Source organism: Arvicanthis niloticus, chromosome 19 (assembly GCF_011762505.2).
Source record: "Arvicanthis niloticus isolate mArvNil1 chromosome 19, mArvNil1.pat.X, whole genome shotgun sequence".
In the NCBI taxonomy this organism is placed as follows: Eukaryota; Metazoa; Chordata; class Mammalia; order Rodentia; family Muridae; genus Arvicanthis; species Arvicanthis niloticus.
In genome coordinates this window covers 6,883,726-6,903,246 of record NC_047676.1, presented here as the reverse complement: position 1 = coordinate 6,903,246, position 19,521 = coordinate 6,883,726, and the positions used below count along the sequence as shown (strand labels likewise).

At 40.0% G+C, this 19,521-nt stretch overlaps 1 protein-coding gene across 1 annotated transcript; it reads left to right on the top strand.

The window, feature by feature from the left end:
* Positions 1-848: 848 nt before the first annotated feature.
* Positions 849-18,740, top strand: LOC143435121 (uncharacterized). Its single transcript, XM_076916369.1, is given in 5 exon segments — positions 849-954; positions 9,685-9,811; positions 10,267-10,362; positions 12,060-13,811; positions 13,814-18,740. Coding segments are annotated over 5 exon segments (2,148 nt in total). The 5' UTR covers positions 849-948; the 3' UTR covers positions 13,981-18,740.
* Positions 18,741-19,521: the final 781 nt, after the last annotated feature.

Here is a 19,521-nt window from a genome sequence, read left to right as displayed (position 1 = left end):
AATTTCTGATACCTTTGTATTCAAGGAGAAATCACCTCAGGGTTCTGCTGAGGGACATTCAAGACAGGTACCAAATATTTAAGTAGTTTCAAACATAAACGATGACTTGATCAGAGGAGAGAGGAAATTCGCTAAAGGAACATCAAAAGGAACAAGGGAAATCCTATAGTGCACATTGTAGCAAGAATCAATACACACACCAGTGTGATCTCAGGAGCTCTGTGCCTCCTCTTGGGAGATGATGATAAGGGGGAGGAGGAGGAGGAGGAGGAGGAGGAGGAGGAGGAGGAGGAGGAGGAGGAGGAGGAGGAGGAGGAGGAGGAAAGCCTGTGCTCAGAGAACACCTGGTGGTGACAAGTTTTGATTTCCAATTCCCCTCTCTTAAGCACCTGAGATGCTGCTCTTCAGGCAGGGTCACCAAGCGCGGTTTCAGTAAGCATCTTAACGAAACTCTCTGTCCTACATTAGTTTCCTGCTCCCCCCACCCCCCCCTTTTTTTTTAAAGTAAAGCAGACCATGAAAGCATGACTTCCCATGTGTTAGTGTGATTTTATAACTAGATTTGAGCTTTAAAATCACGTTTTAGCAGAAATTACTAGCAAATGTGATAAACATTGCTGTGAAAGGCTCGACTCACAGGCTAGCATCGCGTGCTGAGACCACAGCACTTCAAAAGAGCCCGAAGGCCCGGTGGCTGCCCAAGTGCCGAAGACTCTTTCTTTCTAATTTCACCTGCTCACAGTAGGAAACGTACCCGGGCAGTACACAAAACTCCTTTGGTGTGTTCCTGGAAGTCCTTTGCACTGACTTGTGGGAAATGCAGGCGTTACTATTATGACGTCACCAGATGGAGCTGTCAGTATTAAACTTCCGGATTCGTTCGTAATCCTTGCTTTTCCCCAAAAATTAGGGGGTTTTCCTGCTCAGAACTGGGCTTGGATCTCTGACATGGAGGTTGGTGCGGGGAGCAGCGCCGTCCAGCAGATCTGAGGGACTGTGCAGGGTGGCGGGTCGGGCGCGGAGGGCGCTTACTCGGGCTGGCTGGGAGAAGGGAAGCTGCTGAGCTGGAGATGCTGTGCTGACCTAGGCTGGACCACTCCCCTGGGAGCAGGACTGACTGTGGAGAGTGTTGGAAACAAGAGATTTGCAAGAGCAGGCCGGGTCTGCTGACTGCCTGTGCCGAGATGCTGAAGGGAGCGCACTCAACTTTGCTGGAGAGCCTGCTCTGCCTAGCTGACCCGTGCTCAAGTGACTGTAATAATTTTCTCAGGATTTACAGAACTTCCCGAAGTGTCCAGGGATAGAGAGTCTTGTGAGGGCGACTGTTGTGTGTTCCTTTTTCTTTGGAACGAATTGTTAGATTTATGGATGCCTCGGGTTGAGTGGGAATTTCTAATGGACACTCCTGTGACCAGAGTCATCACAATACATGACTGTGTAGCCACAGAATAATCTTGGAATTGGTATGAACCTGTGTTTGCACAATCCAAATAATTAACCTTTCTTCTCTCTTACCTCTGGTACGTGGGCTAGAGGGAAAGTTGAAGCGTTCAAGAATGTTTTCTAGTTTCATCCATTTGCCTGAAAAATTCTTGATATCCTTTTTTTTTTTTTCAATAGCGGAGCAGTATTCCACTGTGTAAATGAACCACATTTTCTTTATCCATTTGTTCATCGAGGGATATCTGTATTGTTTCCAGATTCTGGATGTTATGAATGAAGTTGCCCCGAGTGTAGTTGAGCGAGGTGCTTTGTAGTATGGCGGAACATCTTTTGGGTATATGCCCGTGGTATAGCTGAGTCTTAAGATAGAACCATACCCAATCATCTGAGAAGCTGCCAGATTGATTTCTATAGTGGTTGTGCAACTTGACACTCCCACCAGCAATGGGGGAGTGTTCCCATTGCTGTGCATCCTTGTCTGTATGTGCTGTGGCTTGAGTTTTTGATCTTTGCCATTCTATCTTCCACCCATTTTGCTGGGTGGAAGGTAGAATCTCAGGGTCACTTTGATTTGCATTTTCCTGAAGGCAAAGAATGTTGGACCATTTAAAGGTCTTTCTTGGCCATTAGAGATTCCTCTGTCGAGGAATCCTCTGCTTAGCTCTTTACCACATTTTTTAATTGGGTTATTTGGGTTGTTGGTGTCTATCTTTTTAAATTCTTAGCATATTTTGGGTATCACCCCCACCCCTCATGGGAGTTAGGGCTGATGAAGATCTTTTCCCATTCTGTAGGCTGCCAATATTTTTTCCTATGACAGTGCAGAAGCCTTTCAGTTTCATGAGGTCTCATTTATTAATTTTGATCTTACCGCCTGAGCTATTTGGTGTTCTGTTCAGGAGGTTGTCTCCTGTACCAGTGAGTTCAAGGCTACTCCGTACTTTCTCTTGTATTAGATTCAGTGTATCTGGTTTTACATTGAGGTCTTTGATCCATGTGGACTTGAGTTTTTGCAGGATGATAAATCTGGATCTATTTGCATTCTTCTACATGCAGACATCTAGTTAGACAACTACAATTTGTTAAAGATGCTTTCTTTTTTTCCATTGCATGGTTTTGGCTTCTTAGTCAAAGATCAAATGTCCATAGGTGTGTGGGTTTGTTTCAGGATCTTCTATTCAGTTCCATTCATTGTCCTCTCTGTTTCTGTACCAATGACATGCACTTGTTATTGTTGTTTGTTTGTTTGTTTGTTTGTTTTACTACTCTGTGGTACAGCTTGAAATCAGGGATGGTCATTTTATTGTACAGGATTGTTTTAGATATCCTGTTTTGTTTGTTCCATATGAAATTGAAAATCGTTCTTCCAAGGTCTGCAAAGAATTGTGTTGTAGTTTCGATGGGAAGTCCACTGAATCTGTAGATTGCTTTTGATAAGATGGCCATTTTTACTATGTTAATCTTACTTATCCATGACCATGAGAAATCATTCCATCATTTGATATCTTAGTCACATTCCTTTTTCAGAGTTGAAGTTCTTGTCTTACAGGTCTTTCACTTGCTTGGTTAGAGTTACACCAAGATATTTTATAATATTTGTGGCCCATTTATTGTTCGTATAACTGAGGGCCACTGATTTTTTTTATCCAGCCCTTTTGCTGAAGGTGTTTATCTGCTGTAGGAGGTCTCTGGTAGAGTTTTTGGGGTCACTTGCACATACTATCATATCATCTGTGAATATTTATACTTTGACTTCTTTTCCAAGTTGTATCCCCTTCTTGTTGTTTTGTTGCTCTCGCTAGAACGTCAAGTTCTATATTGAAGAGACAGGGGGAGATGGACAGCCTTGTCTTGTCCATGATTTTAGTGGAATTGCTTTAAGTTTCTCTCCATTCTGTTGGCCTGCTTTATGTTGCTTTTTTTGTGTTTAGTTATGCACTTCAGATCCCTGATCTCTCCAAGGCTTTTAACATGAAGAGCTGTTGGATTGTTTTCAAAGTTCTTTTCAGTATCTAAGGAGATTGTCCTGAAATATTTGGTTGTCCTGAAAGTGTATTTATATGGTGGATTAAGTTGATGGGATTTCATATATTGAACCACCCCTGCATTCCTGGGATAACACCTCGTTGATCATGGTGGATGTTTTTTGATGTGTTCTTGGATTTGCTTTGTGAATATTTCATTGAGTATTTTTGCATCAATGTTCATAAGGAAAATTGATCTGAAAAATTCTTTCTTTGTTGAGTCTCTGTGTGGTTTAGATATCAGGGTGACCACTGCTGGGTTTACCTAGAGGAGCTGCAGGCAGGTAGGGAGTTAGAGTAAGAGCTCCAAGGTTACTTTTAAAATCCGTATTTGTGTTCTTCCACATCCCTAATTATAGCCTCCCAGTTCTTCCCAATTTTCCTATGAGGTCATATGTACCCTCCATTCTGTCTCTCTCTCTTTTTTTCATTTTAATTTAATTTTCTTTTACAAATTCACTTTACATCCTGCTCACTGCCCACCTCCCAGTCAACCCCTCCCACAATCCTTCCCCCATTCCCCTACCCTTCTCCTCTGAGTTGGTGGGGGTCCCCCTGGGTTTCCTTCCCACCCTGGCACTTCAAATCTCTAAAGCTAGGTGCTTCCTCTCCCGCTGAGGCCAGACAAGGCAGCACAGCTAGAAGATCATATCCCACGTACAGATAACAGGTTTTGAGGTATCCCCCATTCCAACTGTTTGGGATCCATATGAAAGTCAAGCTGCACATCTGCTATATATGAGCAAAGAAGCCTAGGTCCAGCCAATGTATGTTCTTTGCTTAGTGGTTCAGACTCTCAGAGCCCCAAAGGTCCAGGTTAGTTGATTCTGTTGGTCTTCCTGTGGTATTCCCATCCACCTCCAGGCCCTTCCTCCTATTCTTCCATAAGGATCTCCAAACTCCAACTTCTCCTTGGCTGTGGGTGTCTATCTGTCTGATTCAGCTGCTGAGTGGAGACTCTCAGAGGACAACATGCTCCTGTCTGTATGGTTCAGGAGTCTGATAGATGTTGAAAAAAAATATTTTAAACCTTTGTTTTCTTGGGCCGACTATCTAAGCGGCAGCAGCTCTGCTTACATGGCCATGTGCAATCTGCAGCTAGAAACAGCCAGAGGTCACTCACACACCACAGCTAGGAACGGACAGCCAGAAACACCAGCCCTGCCACCCACCAGACGGCAGTGTGGGAGATGGTTCTGATTAACCAAAGGCTTTATATGTTTGATAATGCTCAACAACAAGATGCCCACACAATTGGCAGTGTTAACCAATTAACTAACCTAGATATACATTGTTACCCAGGACTGCTCTCAGTCCAAACCTGGTTCTCCATTCTCCTACATCTCTATCTCTCCCTCGCTCCTCCTCTTCCTCCCCCTCTTCCTCCCCCTCTTCCTCCCCCTCTTCCTCCTCCCACCTTAGCTCCTCCTAACTTGCAGGGAAAATTTCTCCACTGCAGATGGAGATAGAGGAAGAATCCCATTCTCTCTCTTATGCTTCCAAACAGAATCCCTGCAGGGCTTCATGGCCTTCATGACCAGCCAGATAACAAGGCAGGGAGGCAGTTTGTCCAACACAACTCATTTGCGGTTCTTTGTTCAAATTGGGGGAATCTGACCTCCACTTGTTTTTTAATAGGCATATTCATGCACAAGCACAATTAGATGAAACCTCTTCTGGTGATAATTACCTAAATCCCGTATGCACAATAAAGCATACATAAATCTCCTAGAGGGAAAATATTAGCTAAATACAGATCATATGTGAATAAGAGGATACTCATTGTCAAGTCTATAAACATGTGTTTTATAGATTGAGTAGAAAAACAGTTTTAAAATGAATTTTTAAAAAACTAATCACAAGAAACATCTTGGAGGAGACTGGATGGCAGCAGAGTTTCTAGCCACAGTCATAGAATAAAGTTTAGCATACTAGCCGTCTGTTCTAAGCTTTGTAGGAAAAACAGGTTTTGCATTCCTTCCCTTGAAGGAACAACCCTCTGGTCCTACCTTCTTTAGCACTTTTATCATGAAAACATATTGGAGCACATTAAAATTTTTTCTGCTCCTGTTGAGATGACCATGTGATTTTTGTCCATATCATTTATTGCATAGATTGACTTGCATATCATGAACCATCCCTGAAGTGAAGGGATAAAGCCAACTTGGTCATGTCAGTAATGTTTTTGACATGTGTCTGTATTTTCTTTGCAAGTTTTTCTTCTAATATATTTTTCAAGCACTTTGATTCTGACTTCATTATGGATATTTATTTTGGCTACTGAAGTTCTTTTGTTTTTATAGTTTTTGTTATGTCTCTACCTGATATTGTTATTAGAGTGATAGTTGCTTCATAGAATTTGTTTGTAGGTGTACCTTCTGTTCATATATTTACTAAATGGTTGAAGAAAGATTAGTTATAAATCTTTGAATGCCACAGAGAATTGTTGTGAATCCATCTGGGCATAGAATCTTTTTTTAGCTGGAAAACTATTTATTGCTATTTCAGTTGCCCCATTTGATTTGAGTTCGTTTAGGGTATTAATTTACCCCCCTTTAATTTTGCTTCCCCTTTAACTTTACTTTGTGTGTATAAAACATTCACAAGAATGAAAATGAAATCTTAAGAAAACTAAGACTTTGGGACCTATTGAAAGTAATCCTGTGGGTGAAGATTATAGCTCTAATTGCCTAATGAAACTCTGAGAAAGAACACAGAGAAATGATTGAATGATACAATGAAGACATTTTTTAATAAACAAGAACAAACATCATCCAAATCCTCTCAATGGCATAGAATAAAAAGAAAGAAAAACAAGCAAACAAACAAAACCACAAAACAAACAATCAGAACAGAGCAGCCAGAAGGGAAATAATTAAAACTAGGTCAAAGAAAAATATTCAAATGATCACCAAGTTCACAGCAGGCTCATTAAGCAGGTAAACAAGATTGAGAGACACTTGATCAAGCTCACCAAGAGAAGCAGGACTCAAATGATCAGGGTCAGAAATGAACACGGAGACATGACAATGGATACCAAAATTTCAGAAAGCCATAAAGGAATATTCTGAAAAACTATCCTGTTTGAAAACATTTAAAAGACTCACTCAGATCTCCTTCTTGTAGACAACATAAACATGGGTTCATTTCTTTATCCATTTTCCCGACCTGTGTCTTTTGAGTGGAGGACTGTGGGTGGGCATCACTTGCTCTGATATGTGAGTGTTCATTGTCCCGATGTGCCTCATTTTCACTGCTGTGTGTGTTCTCGGTGGCTTTTTGTGGTTTCGTAAATTTGGCTTTCGATTCCTTTCTAGAGTCTCTCGGCTATGCTCATCCCTCTCTTCAGCCTAAAATGTTGCTTTCCGTATTTTCTATAGGTGGATTGTAGACTATAATTCTTGTAATGCTCTTTATATTGTAGGTAGTTTTTCTTTTTTCTTCAGCCACTGCAGATAGTTGTGTGGTAAATAAATAGTAGCTTAGGTTGGATGACACGGCCTTTTAGACTTGGAATGCATTTCTCCAGATTTTTTGGCTTTCAAAGATCCATTTAGATATTGGCCGTTATCATAATAAATGTGCTCTTTTGCTTGAAGATTTCATTATTCCATGAGTGTTTTATATTCTGATCTTGTCCAATCAGTGTTCTCTTTGTTTTTTATGTTAGTATGGGTGTGTCCTTTTTTTAGTTTAGGGAAGATTTCTTTTACAGCCTTATGGATGATCATATCTATGCCATTGCCTAGGGATTTTTCTTCCTCATCTGTACCTGTAATTTGAAGATGTGGTCTTTTCACAGTGTCTAACACTTTCTATATGTTTCCTTCCTGAAGATTTTTTTCTTTTTTTATTTCATATTCTTAGCTTATTTTATCTAGATCATCTACTTTATCTATAAATCCCTATATCATATCATCTGCTGATTAATTCTATTGTAAGTTTTTTTTTTTTTAAGTTTTCTTCTTGGATAATTGGTGTTTTGAATTCTGTCTTTATTTCTGCTAGAGTCCTCTTCAGGGTTTCTCATTATTGAATTCCAGTTTCTAATCCTGGATTGTTTTGTCATTTCCATCATTCTGTTATTTTTGGTTTCTTGGGCATCACTCAAGCACTCATTCTTCTTAAGTTCATTGTCTTCAATGCTACTGAGATGCTTCTTCATGCCTTTTTGAAATGTGTTGTAGTCTAGGATGAAGTTTCTGATTGTCTTCTAAGGTCTGTGTCCTAGTGTCCATCTAAGTACTGTGTAATGACAAATATTTCTAGGCATCTTATATGTCATTGAGAGGAAATGGCAGTGTGATCTTTTATATTGTTTATTTTTTCTATGAGAACTGATCATAAGGTTTTTCAGGAAATGCAGGCTTGTCCTAGCAGTCAGTTCATCTGCAGCAAAATTTAATGTTGTTTTATTAGGTTTGCATGTCTGACTTCATAACGGCTTCCTTTATTCTTCTCAGTTGTAAAACAGCTCTATATTCTTTTAACACATGTTGATTTTCTTTATATTCCCCTTTTCTTTGATTTGAGTTCATCTTAATGTGGTTAGAAATGAGACTCTTTAATTTTCATGAACTTTAACTAAATCATAAAGACAATAATCAAGGAACTGTGCTACACATAATTGACTTGTGATAGTATTCTTCAGTGATAATACAAGATGCAATATGGTCATTTGTGACAATATGGATGATATTGGGTTTGTGAGCACAGAACAATCAGAAGAAATACAGGAAAGAGGCTGAGAACAACAGATGAGACTGCTTATCAGTACACACAGAGAAGGGCATCAAGTCCCCTGAAAGCATGCGATAGGGGTTTGTGTGAAGGGAGAAGCCAAGAAGGCTTGGACCTTGTAGAGAGACAGGTAAGAGGCTTGGAAGTGAGGAAGTTAATGCCGCTCTAGGAGCCCCTACGGGTCCGCAGTCCCTCCCTCCTGGTGTTGTCTGCTTGGGGAACTAGGATTATCTTGGGTGACAGGCTGTCCCCCAAAACGTTGCTTTGTGGGTTGTATCAGAAAGTAAGGTTAAGGGCAGCTGTATTCATACAGGAATCCTGTTTTTACAAGCAAGATTCTATCTGATGGGACAAGATATTATTATTTTATGCATAAGAAGACAAGTCTCACATCCTATGTGTCCAAGCTTCTTATGCTCTCAGGCTGACTTACCTATATCGGCAGCACTTCTGAGCAAGATCACTGGAAGTAATACACTCTGCTTGGTAAAGCAGGACTGCTCTGAGATTAAAGATGACTTTGGCAACTTACCCACTCTTTCAAGATACGTGTCTCAACTTTGGAAAACAGTTTAGCAAAGGACAGACTTCAGGAGAGAACGGTTGATTTTGTGCTGCAAAAATTTCTTTATTCCCAAGCCCCTCAATCTGCCCCTATAAATGGTCATAGCCTCATTATCTGCTATACTCCTCAATTTGCCACCAAAGTATGTCTGTCTCTCAGTGTGTGAACCAACAAATGCAGTCTTGTTTGTTAAAGGTCAGACTCCTGTCTCTTTTCTGTCTTCTGTCTCTTTATGCTGCCTCAGAAATCTAACAGTGTAAGATGTTGAATCTAAAGGTTTCTAAACCAAGTTAGAGAAATAATTTTTATTCATGTGCTGGTAATCTCAGGAAATGGAAACCTGGACGAACATTGATCAGTAGATACTCTTCATTTAAAAGATAAAGGAATTTTGGGGTACTAGTGTTGTCCTGAACCCAAGGGAATAAGATCTCAAATGGCAATAGATGGATCAGGGCTAAAAAGAGAAAGACATAAAGAAGACAAAGTAATAGTTGGAAACTGCACAAATAGCAAGATCAGGTCTGTCCAGGAGTGAGAGAATTTTACTTTACAAGATCTATCATGTCTAATGGAGACCATCCCTGTCTTCTCTTTCCCCTATCATCCTCCCATCTTCTCCTTCCCCTCCCTTTCTCCATCTCCTCATTGTGATCCTTACCTTCGACCTCCAGCTCAGTCACCAAAGCCCTGCCTACCTCTACTTTCCCCCATAATTGACTCTTGCCAGTTTGATTTAACCAATAGTTTTAAATTGGAGACCAACATTTTACACAAGGAACATTGGTATACATGGGAATTTGCTTGGGGCATCCAGATCTTGGGGTACAGAAGTTAGCATTTAAATACATAGAAGCACCAGACCAACCCCCAACAATAATGTGTGGTATTTACCCTTTTTTTTTTCTTCAGGATATGCTGTCGTTCTGGGATGTGGCTATATATTTCTCTGCAGAGGAATGGGAATGCCTGGGTCCTGCTCAATGGAAATTGTACAGGGATGTGATGTTGGAGAATTACAATAACCTTGTGTTCCTGGGTGAGGATAATATTCATGATGAATTCTTAATTAATTGTCAGCATGAAACTTGTTCCCTTTGTACAGTACCTCATGGGAGCTTATGCATCCAACAGGGGGGTTCATAAGGCTACTTTTATAGAAATTAAAATTATTTATATACCTTAGATTTTTCTTCTTGTGTTCATATCCCCCTATTAAATGTATCATTTATATGAGAAAATAAGTGGTACACCTTAAAGAGACTGTCACACACTTTGGTTTTAAGTTTTCCCTATAACTGAGGAATATAAAGCTTGGAACCCACAAACTAAGTTCCTCCTCAGCATTCTGATGTGCGCAACAGAGAGCACATGAGAACTGGTCCTCCATGCTCCTTCATTGTATCTTCTCAGCCTTGTACACACGGTCCTGGAGGGACAGTTTATTTCTCACGTGACCACAGTAACAATGTTGTTCCATTTTTCCACAAACAGGCCTTGCTTCCTCTAAGCCATACCTGGTCACATTTCTGGAACAAACACAAGAGCCTTCAGATGTGAAGAGTCAAGCGGCCATCACTGTGCACCCAGGTGTGTCAGAAGGAGGGTGTCAGAGAACAGAGTAGGGAATTTTAAGATACAACATAAAGCCATTGAAACAAAATATTCTTGTATAAATCATCTTTTAAAGATCTAATTTTCTCTTTCTGTCAAAGGAGGACATCAGGTAATGTTTAGGATGCTTTGAGTCCCATAAGCTTTGTTTTCTTCTACCATGAGATTAACTGTGTTTCCCAAGTCAGCCTAAGCTCTGCCCTTTTTATGTAATTTTTAACTTGGCTACTTACGTTTTTATAAGATACCTGTACATGCATTTTTAAAGTCATGATTTTTCTTTATCCCCAGCCAGCTCCCAAATGAGTGAGACAAAGACAGTAAGAGTTATTGAGTTATTTGATGAGCTTTACAACATAGTTCCTGGGCAGTTAATAATTGATTCTAATCCCTTAAATTAATCTGATGGCCTCCCAGCCAAATTCCACATGATAGTTGCATTTTACTATTGGCCTGACTCTCTGGGCTTCAGATGTCTATCATGAGACTCTGGACACCTTCCTCATAGCTATTCCTCTCTCCCCATCTCTCTGTGTGTTTATATTTGTGTGTGTGTGTGTGTGTTGTGTATGGAGGTCTTTTTCCTTGGACTGCCCAAAGTCCAGCTCTATTTTCTCTTCAGCCCAGCCATTGGGTGATCAGCTATTATTGACAAGTCAGAAAATAAATGGAAACAATATTTATACAAATTTAAGACAGGAGACTCTGAAAACAAAAATTACAATGCCATGTCTGGATGGCAAAAAGATATGGGGGCAGAAAAATCAGTGTTTGAATGATAGGATAATCTTTACACAGGCCACAAAAACATTATGCCTTAAGATTTGTGTAAAACTCCTTGGCTTGAATCCTTGAAATGTATTCTTTCATGTTATTATGAAAAGTGTTCTAATGCCACCTAACTTTCATAGCTTCCAAAACTAATATATATATATATATATATATATATATATATATAGAGAGAGAGAGAGAGAGAGAGAGAGAGAGAGGTAGATATATAGACATAGACATAGATATAAACATAGATATAGTTTATTCAGGTGTTATATATTCAGAAAAATATATATCCTGCTTATTCAGGTGTTTTTCAAGTTGTGCTATTTTATACTTTCTTTTTAATTAGTCATAAAACTTTTGTATTTGTTTAAGGGGTTGATTTGTAATTGTATAATGCTAATATGGGTTTTTGTAGTTGATATGTTTTGCTTACATGTGTGAGTTTGGTTAATATTCCTGTGCTTGCATATTCTATGTGGTCATAGTCTTTTTAACTCAGTGGAACTTTATATGACTGTCTCCTCTTCTGTAAATTAGGTTTTTGATTTTTTTTGTTTTGTTTTGTTTTGTTTTGTTTTGTTTTGTTTTTTTGGTTTTTCGAGACAGGGTTTCTCTGTATAGCCCTGGCTGTCCTGGAACTCACTCTGTAGACCAGGCTGGCCTCGAACTCAGAAATCCGCCTGCCTCTGCCTCCCAAGTGCAGGGATTAAAGGTGTGCACCACCACTGCCCAGCTGTAAATTAGGTTTTAATGAGTACAGGTAGAAACTTGAATGTAGCTTATCATTTTTATAGACAAATGAAACTATGAGTTAATGTTACATTTTAAAAAATAAGTATTGTAAATATACAGAATATAACTCTGCTTTCATTCATTTCTCAATCCTTCCTCATCAGGTGGAAAATGCTATACATGCAAAGAATGTGGCAAAGCCTTTGAGCACAAAAAAGTGTATCAGAATCACCTGAGAATCCATTTAAGAGCAAAGCCTTACAAGTGTGAAGAATGTGGCAAGTCCTTCCGTTTTCTATCGCTACTTTCTAAACACAAAGGAAATCATACAGGAGAAAAAACCCACAACTATGAGATATGTAATAAAGCCTTCCATGCTTCTTCAATGCTTTCCATACACAAGAGAATTCATAGAGGACAGAAATCCTACAAGTCTGAAGAGTCATTAGTTTCTCAACACAAGATAGTTCATACAGGAGAAAAGCCCAACAAATGTGAAGACTGTGGCAAGGCCTTCCATGTTTCATCAAGACTTTCCAACAGTAAGAAAATTCATACAGGAGAGAAACCACACAAGTGTGAAGTATGTGGCAAGGCTTTCGATTATCCATCAAGACTTTCCAACCATAAGAGAATTCATACAGGAGACAAACCCTACAAATGTGAAGTTTGTGGCAAGGCCTTCCATTATCCATCCATACTTTCTAAACATAAGATAATTCATACAGAAGAGAATCTCTGCAAGTGTGATATATGTGGCAAGGCCTTCCATTATCCATTATTACTTTCTCAACACAAAATAGTTCATACAGGAGAAAAACCCTACAAATGTGATGTATGTGGTAAGGCTTTCTATTATCCGTCAAGACTTTCCAGACATAAGAAAACTCACACAGGAGAGAAACCATACAAGTGTGATGTATGTGGCAAGGCCTTCCATTATCCATCCATACTGTCTAAACACAAGATAATTCATACAGAAGAGAATCCCTACAAGTGTGAAGTGTGTGGCAAGGCCTTTGACTATCCATCAAGGCTTTCCAACCATAAGAAAACTCATACAGAAGAAAAACCATACAAATGTGAAATATGTGGAAATGCTTTCTGTTTTTCATCGTCACTTCGTAAACACAAGATAATTCATACAGGAGAGAAACCCTATAAGTGTGAAGTGTGTGGCAAGGCCTTTGGTTCTCCATCAAGACTTTCCAAACATAACAAAATTCATACAGAAGAGAAGCCATACAAGTGTGAAGTATGTGGAAAGGCCTTCCACTTTCCATCATTACTCTCAGTACACAAAAGAATTCATACAGGAGAAAAACCCTACAAGTGTGAAGTGTGTGGCAAGGCCTTTTATTGTCCATCTACACTTTCTGTACATAAGAGAATTCATACTGGAGAAAATGCCTACAAATGTGAAGAATGTGGCAAGGGCTTTCATTGTCCATCAACACTTTCAGTGCACAAGAGAATTCATACTCAAGAAAAACCCTACAAGTGTGAAGTATGTGGCCAGGCCTTCCATGTTTCATCAAAACTTTCTCATCACAAGAGAATTCATACAGGAGAAAAACCCCACAAATGTGAAATTTGTGGTAAGGCCTTCTATTATCCATCAAGACTTTCCAAACATAAGGTAATTCATACACGAGAGAAACCCTGCTATGGTCAAGCATGTAGCAAGGCCCTCAATTATCCATCAAGACACTTCAAACTTAAGAAAATTATTACAGGAGAGAAACCAAACAAATGTGAAATATGTGGTAAAGCCTTCCGTTTTCCATCATTACTTTCAATACACAAGAGAATTCACACAGGAGAAAAACCCTACAAGTGTGAAGTGTGTGGCAAGGCCTTTCGTTACCCATCAAAACTTTCTAACCATAAGAAAATTCACACAGGAGAGAAAGCACACAGTGTGAAGTGTGTGGCAAGGCCTTCTGTTATCCATCATTAGTTTCTAAACACAGGATGATTCACATAGGAGAGAATCCCTACCATGGTGAAGTATATGGGAAGGCCTTCAGTTATTCATCAAGAATTTCCAAAGATAAGAAAATTTGTACAGGAGAGAAACCATAAATGTGCAAAGTATGTGGAAACACTCCATTTTCCATCATCACTTTCTAACCACAAGAGAATCATACTGTACAGAAATCCTACAAGTGTGAAGTACGTGGCAAGGCCTTCTGTTATCCATCAAGACTTTCCAACCATAACCAAATTCATTACAGGAGACAAAACATACAAGTGTGAAGAATGTGCAAATGCCTCCCACTCTCCATCATCGCTTTCTAAACACAAGAGAATTCAATACAATAAAGAAACTCTAGCCGGGCAGTGGTGGCAAACGACTTTAATCCCAGCACTTGGGAGGCAGCGGCAGACTGATTTCAGAGTTCGAGGCCAGCCTGGTCTACAGAGTGAGTTCTAGGATAGCCAAGGCTACACAGAGAAACCCTGCCTCGAAAAACAAACAAACAAAAAGAAAGAAACTCTACAAGTAGAACTATGTGGCCTGTCCTTCTATTCTAAATGCAAGAGAATTCATTACAGATGTGAACCCCTACAATTGTAAAGTATAAGTCCTGTCCTTAGAACTTCCCAGATTATTTCTACTCATTTCATAGCCCATTCTGGAGAGAAACATTACACATGTGAGGAATGTGGAAAAGCCTTCTTTATGAAGTCATACTTATGTCTGCACAAATTAACTCAGAATGTGGAGAAAATATACTAATGCAAAGAATATGGAAAAATGCTCAACAAATCTTTAGGGATCATCAAATTTTTTTTCTGAGAAAAAAATATGAATGTAAAGAATGTGGCAAATAGTTTAGAAGTTCCATTGCATGACCAAACATGGGACAATTCTTACTGGAAACAAATATTACAAATGTGAAGAATATTGCAAAAAACTATTAGCAGTCTTCTGGTCTTAAACAACACTAAAGAATTCATCTGTCAAAGAAACTATACAAATGTGAAGAATGTGCCAAGGTTTCTGGACGTACTAAGAACTTTTGGATCACCTCACAATTCATTCTAGACTGAAATGCCACCTATGAAAAATGTTGCAAACCTTTTAATAAGCTTTCTTATATTTCTTAAGACAAAGTAGTTCAACCTGGAGTGAAATTGTACAAATGTTAACACTTTTTGAGACCCTAAAGTTTATGAAAACTTTATGCTGAATAGAAGCCTGTAAGTTTGAGGAATGTGGTAAAGCCTTTGGAATCATTCATTCAACCATGTCAGAAGTGGAGCTGTCAGATGTGTTTCTCCTTGTGGCCTTGGGGCTGTCTTTTGTTTCTTCTGTTTTAGAAATGGAATGCCAGTGTGTGGTAAAAATAGTGACTTGTTTTTCATTGTAGGAGCTCACAGTCAAGAGATTGCCTTCAGCCTCATGAACATGACACATGGACCATGGTCTGTCTTAATGTTGTAACTATTAAATATTTTGTGGACGTTTCAAGTTGTAGCCTATTTTACTTATGTGATGAAGGTAAGGTTGGAGAAAGGGAAGGAATGTTATGATTTAAAACGTTGTGGCTAGAGCTAGCATGATGACTTTGGGAACAAACTTAATTGTCAACAAGACCCACACCCATGTTAGTATTCCCAGTACCCTCAAAATAGAAAGAGGTAATTACCTCTGAAGGTTGTCCTCTGACTTCAATGCATGAGCCCACATACAATCATACATATGTGTGCCCAGACAAGATAAACTTATATTGTGTTTTTACATTGAATTTGTGTTTTATGTAGACAGGGGTCAAGAAGTAGTGCTTGCATCTCAGTTGTTAACACCATGAGTTCTAGAAGCATGTGGGAGGCAAGCCTTAGGTTGTTGATTTGCAGGACTTATCTTGATTAGTTTAATTGAAGTCTGAAGACCTTACCCTCAGTTCTTACCCCAGCTCTTCCATTTCAGTCCCTGAGTTCTATCCAATGTTTGGCTCTGGGTCTCTGCATCTGTTTTAGTCAGCTGTTGGGTAGAGCTTCTCAGAGGACCGTCAGGCTAGGCTTCTGTCTTAAGAAAAGACATACTTGGGGACTGGAAGGATGGCTCAACAATTAACAGCACTAGGTGTTTTTCCAGAGGAACTAAGTTTTATCCCTGAATCCACATGGCAGCTAACTTCTATCTGTAAGTCCAGTTGATTATGTTTGGAAGTGTGTGTTTGACTGAGATGTGTATTATTCGAAAATACCCTGAGAACACCTCTTCATCTATCTCCTGCTTCCTGACTGTGGATGGAACATAACGAGCTTCTTTAAGTTGCTGTTGTAATAACTTTCCCATCATGTTTTGTGCCTGGAGTAATAATTGCCCTCAGGGTTCACAGATTTGAATCTTAGTCATCAGGCAGTAGCACCTCTTTAAAAGGATTAAGAAGAGTGGCTTCGTTGGAGTAAGTGTGTCATTGGGAGCTCGTATTTGAGGTCTCAAAAGCTCAGTGTGTCCTTCATACTGACTATGGATCAATATGTAGAATTCTCAGCTACTTCTCAAGCACCATGTCTGTGTGCATTTCACCATGCTTCCTAGCTTGCTTTTCACTATATTGATATATTGATAATGGACAAAACCTCTGAGACTCCATAGAAGCCCCAATTAAATGTTTTCCTTTTTCTGATTTTTAAAGAGAGAGAGAGAGAGAGAGAGAGAGAGAGAGAGAGAGAGAGAGGGAGAGAGAGAGAGAGAGAGAATAAAGGGGAAGAGACATGAAGAATGGAGATAAGACAGAGGTTCTGATCAAGTCTCAAGCCTCATTTATTGAAAAGAAATCTGGAGCTGGCCCCTGTTCCCGTTTCCCTTATTATGGGAAAGGGTGTTACCTTGTGCATCTCTTTTACACATACAATCACTAGCCCAATGCCTTCCACATTTGCAACATGGGCAGAGCCCAGGCTGTTTTCTGGGCTGTCTCTGGCTTAGCTCATTTTCTACCCTACAATCTCTTGCAAAGTGTCTAGGCTTACCACGTTTAAAACATGCCTTTCTGTCTCTATTTACCAAAAAATCTCTTACAGATTTTCCTTGCATAGCAGCCGCCATAGCTAAGCCCTGTTGACAAGAGGGACCTATGTCAGAACAGAGTCTGATATGTCCCGTAAGGTCTGTCTTTCTCCTATAAGGTCTAATGGCCGCTTGGCAGGCAGGATTAGCATTTTCATATGCAAGTTGTTTCACATAATCTACACCTGCCTCTGCATTACCAAAAATCCTCCCTGCTGTTGTCATTAATTGATGAACAAAGTCAGAAAATTGTTCATCAGGCCCTTGCTGACTGTTGTTAAAGATGCACCAGGGTCTCCCTTTACCAGAAGTTTATGCCAAACCTTCATGGCTGCATTTTGAATTTGAGCATATAAACCTGGGTCATATTGCATCTGGTTATCACTAGAAGCAAAGTGCCCTTCTCCTACTAAGGCATCAAAAGACCAACCATTGCCTGCCTGAATGTTTCTCCTAGCTGTCTCTTTACAATTCTCATGATACTCTGATTTCCAAATAAGATAGTCTCCACCACTAAGAACTGCTCTCACTAACGTATTCCAATCACTAGGAGTCAGCCACTCCTCTACTACAAACTCTAAAATTACAAGAGTAAAGGGAGCAGTGGCACCGTATTGAAATACTGCATTTTTTAATTCTTTAATAATTTGAAAATTAAACCCTGTGTGATGTCTCCAAGCAACCCCTTGAGCATCTCTGGTCTCTGATACAGGGAAAGCCTTAGCGTCTCCCTCCTCTGGCTAGTCTGTAGCTGAATTAAAGCTAGATGATAGCGACTGCCTTTGGACACCGGGTTGAAGAACGTGAAAATCCGGGGGATTTTCGCAGTTGGCCTCTCGAGACTTCTTCCCTGTCCTTAATTTTTGTAGCTGATTAATTAAGCCCTGATACTCTTTTTCTAACTCTATTTGTTGTTTAAGAAAAGAAATTTTATCCTGTAACTCCTTTTTGGGATCTACAACCATTGTCTCCATTGGGGGAGCACTTGGAGGTAGAGGCACATAAGGAAAGGGCATTTCATCGTCATAATATTTAACTTCCTCTTCCTCATGGTCAGCACAATCTGGCTCTGACAAATTGTCATCAACCTTTGGCTGTATTTTGGATTCGTTGAGTGCCAAAAAATGTTACGGCCCTCTCCACTCCATGCTTGGCAGCCACTGTTTCCCTGCCCAAGCTGCCACTTCAGTCTTCAGGTCAGGGTCTAGCGAGAGAGAGAGAGAGAGAGAGAGAGAGAGAGAGAGAGAGAGAGAATAAAGGGGAAGAGATGCGAAGAATGGAGACAAGACAGAGGTTCTGATCAAGTCTCGTTTATTGAAGGGAAATCTGGGATATTTATAAGCTTTTGCCATGTGCCTTATAGGCGCGTGGATACCACGTGCCTTGTGGGTGTTGATATGATGTAAGCCTTACAGGCGTGGATACCATGTACATCTTATAGGCATGTATGGCATGGATAGCAGGTGGATAGCACGTGAACTGCATGCCTTGCAGGCGTGGCTACCACGTGTGCCTTGCAGCTGGGGGCAGTAAACAGCAAAACAAAATATGTTGGATATCAGAGTGTGCTTCAGCTGTTGTAGGCTGTTGAAAAACAAGTCTCACGTCAGGGTATATGGCTCAAGATGGCTGCAAAGCTGATAGCTGCTTTCTGCTAAAAGTCGCCTCCCAACAGCAGCTAACTTCTATCTGTTAGTCCAGTTTCAAGTAATCTGCCACTCTCTTCAGGCCTCCTTACATTGCATATAGACTTGCACAGAAAATAATTACATACTTGAAGAATCCAAATAGGAAGGTCAAAGATCTGTAGATGTAAATTTCCCAATACATGTTCAAATAAAATTGTAAAACTCAACAGAGAAAAGGAGCAACTCTGTAGCATTTTTTTTCTGGTTAGATTCCATTGATTGTTGTTGCAATTTCCTTAGTGTAACAGCAGCCTCTGGATTAAGGAAAGACTTTTTTCATGAGCCTTTGCTTTTTTTGTTCCTTTATAGGCCAGTATCCTTTACAGTGTGGAATGTCATGAAGGCCAAGCTGCACATCTTCTACATATCTGGGGGAGGTGGGGAGGCTATGCCCAGCCTTTATATACTCCTTGGTTCATAGTACAGTCTCTGAGAACCCCAAAGGACCAGGTTGGTTGACTCTGTTGTTCTTCCTGTGGCGTTCCTATCCCCTTTGAGTCTTGCAATCCTTCCCCCCAACTCTTCCATAAAAGTTACCAATCTATATTCTCTGTTTGGCTGTGGGTCTCCGCATTCTACCAAGTAAGCTGCTGGGTGGAGCCTCTCAGAAGACATCCATGCTAGACTCCTGTCTGCAAGCATAGCAGTATCATTAATACTGTCAGGGTTTGGTGCTTGCCCATGGGATGGGTGTTGCACATAGTTCCTTCTACCCACTTTAAGCTCTGGACAGACTGCACTACCAGCCCCCACCCAGAGAATATTAGATCCTCAGATGAAAAACACAGACACAATGTTTAATTTCAACCTGGCTTATTGGCTCAATTGTTTGATGCTTCTAATATCCCTCAGATATCATGACCTTCCCAATACTATTAGCTCAGCACCTCTTAATCTGCCCTTAACTTCTCC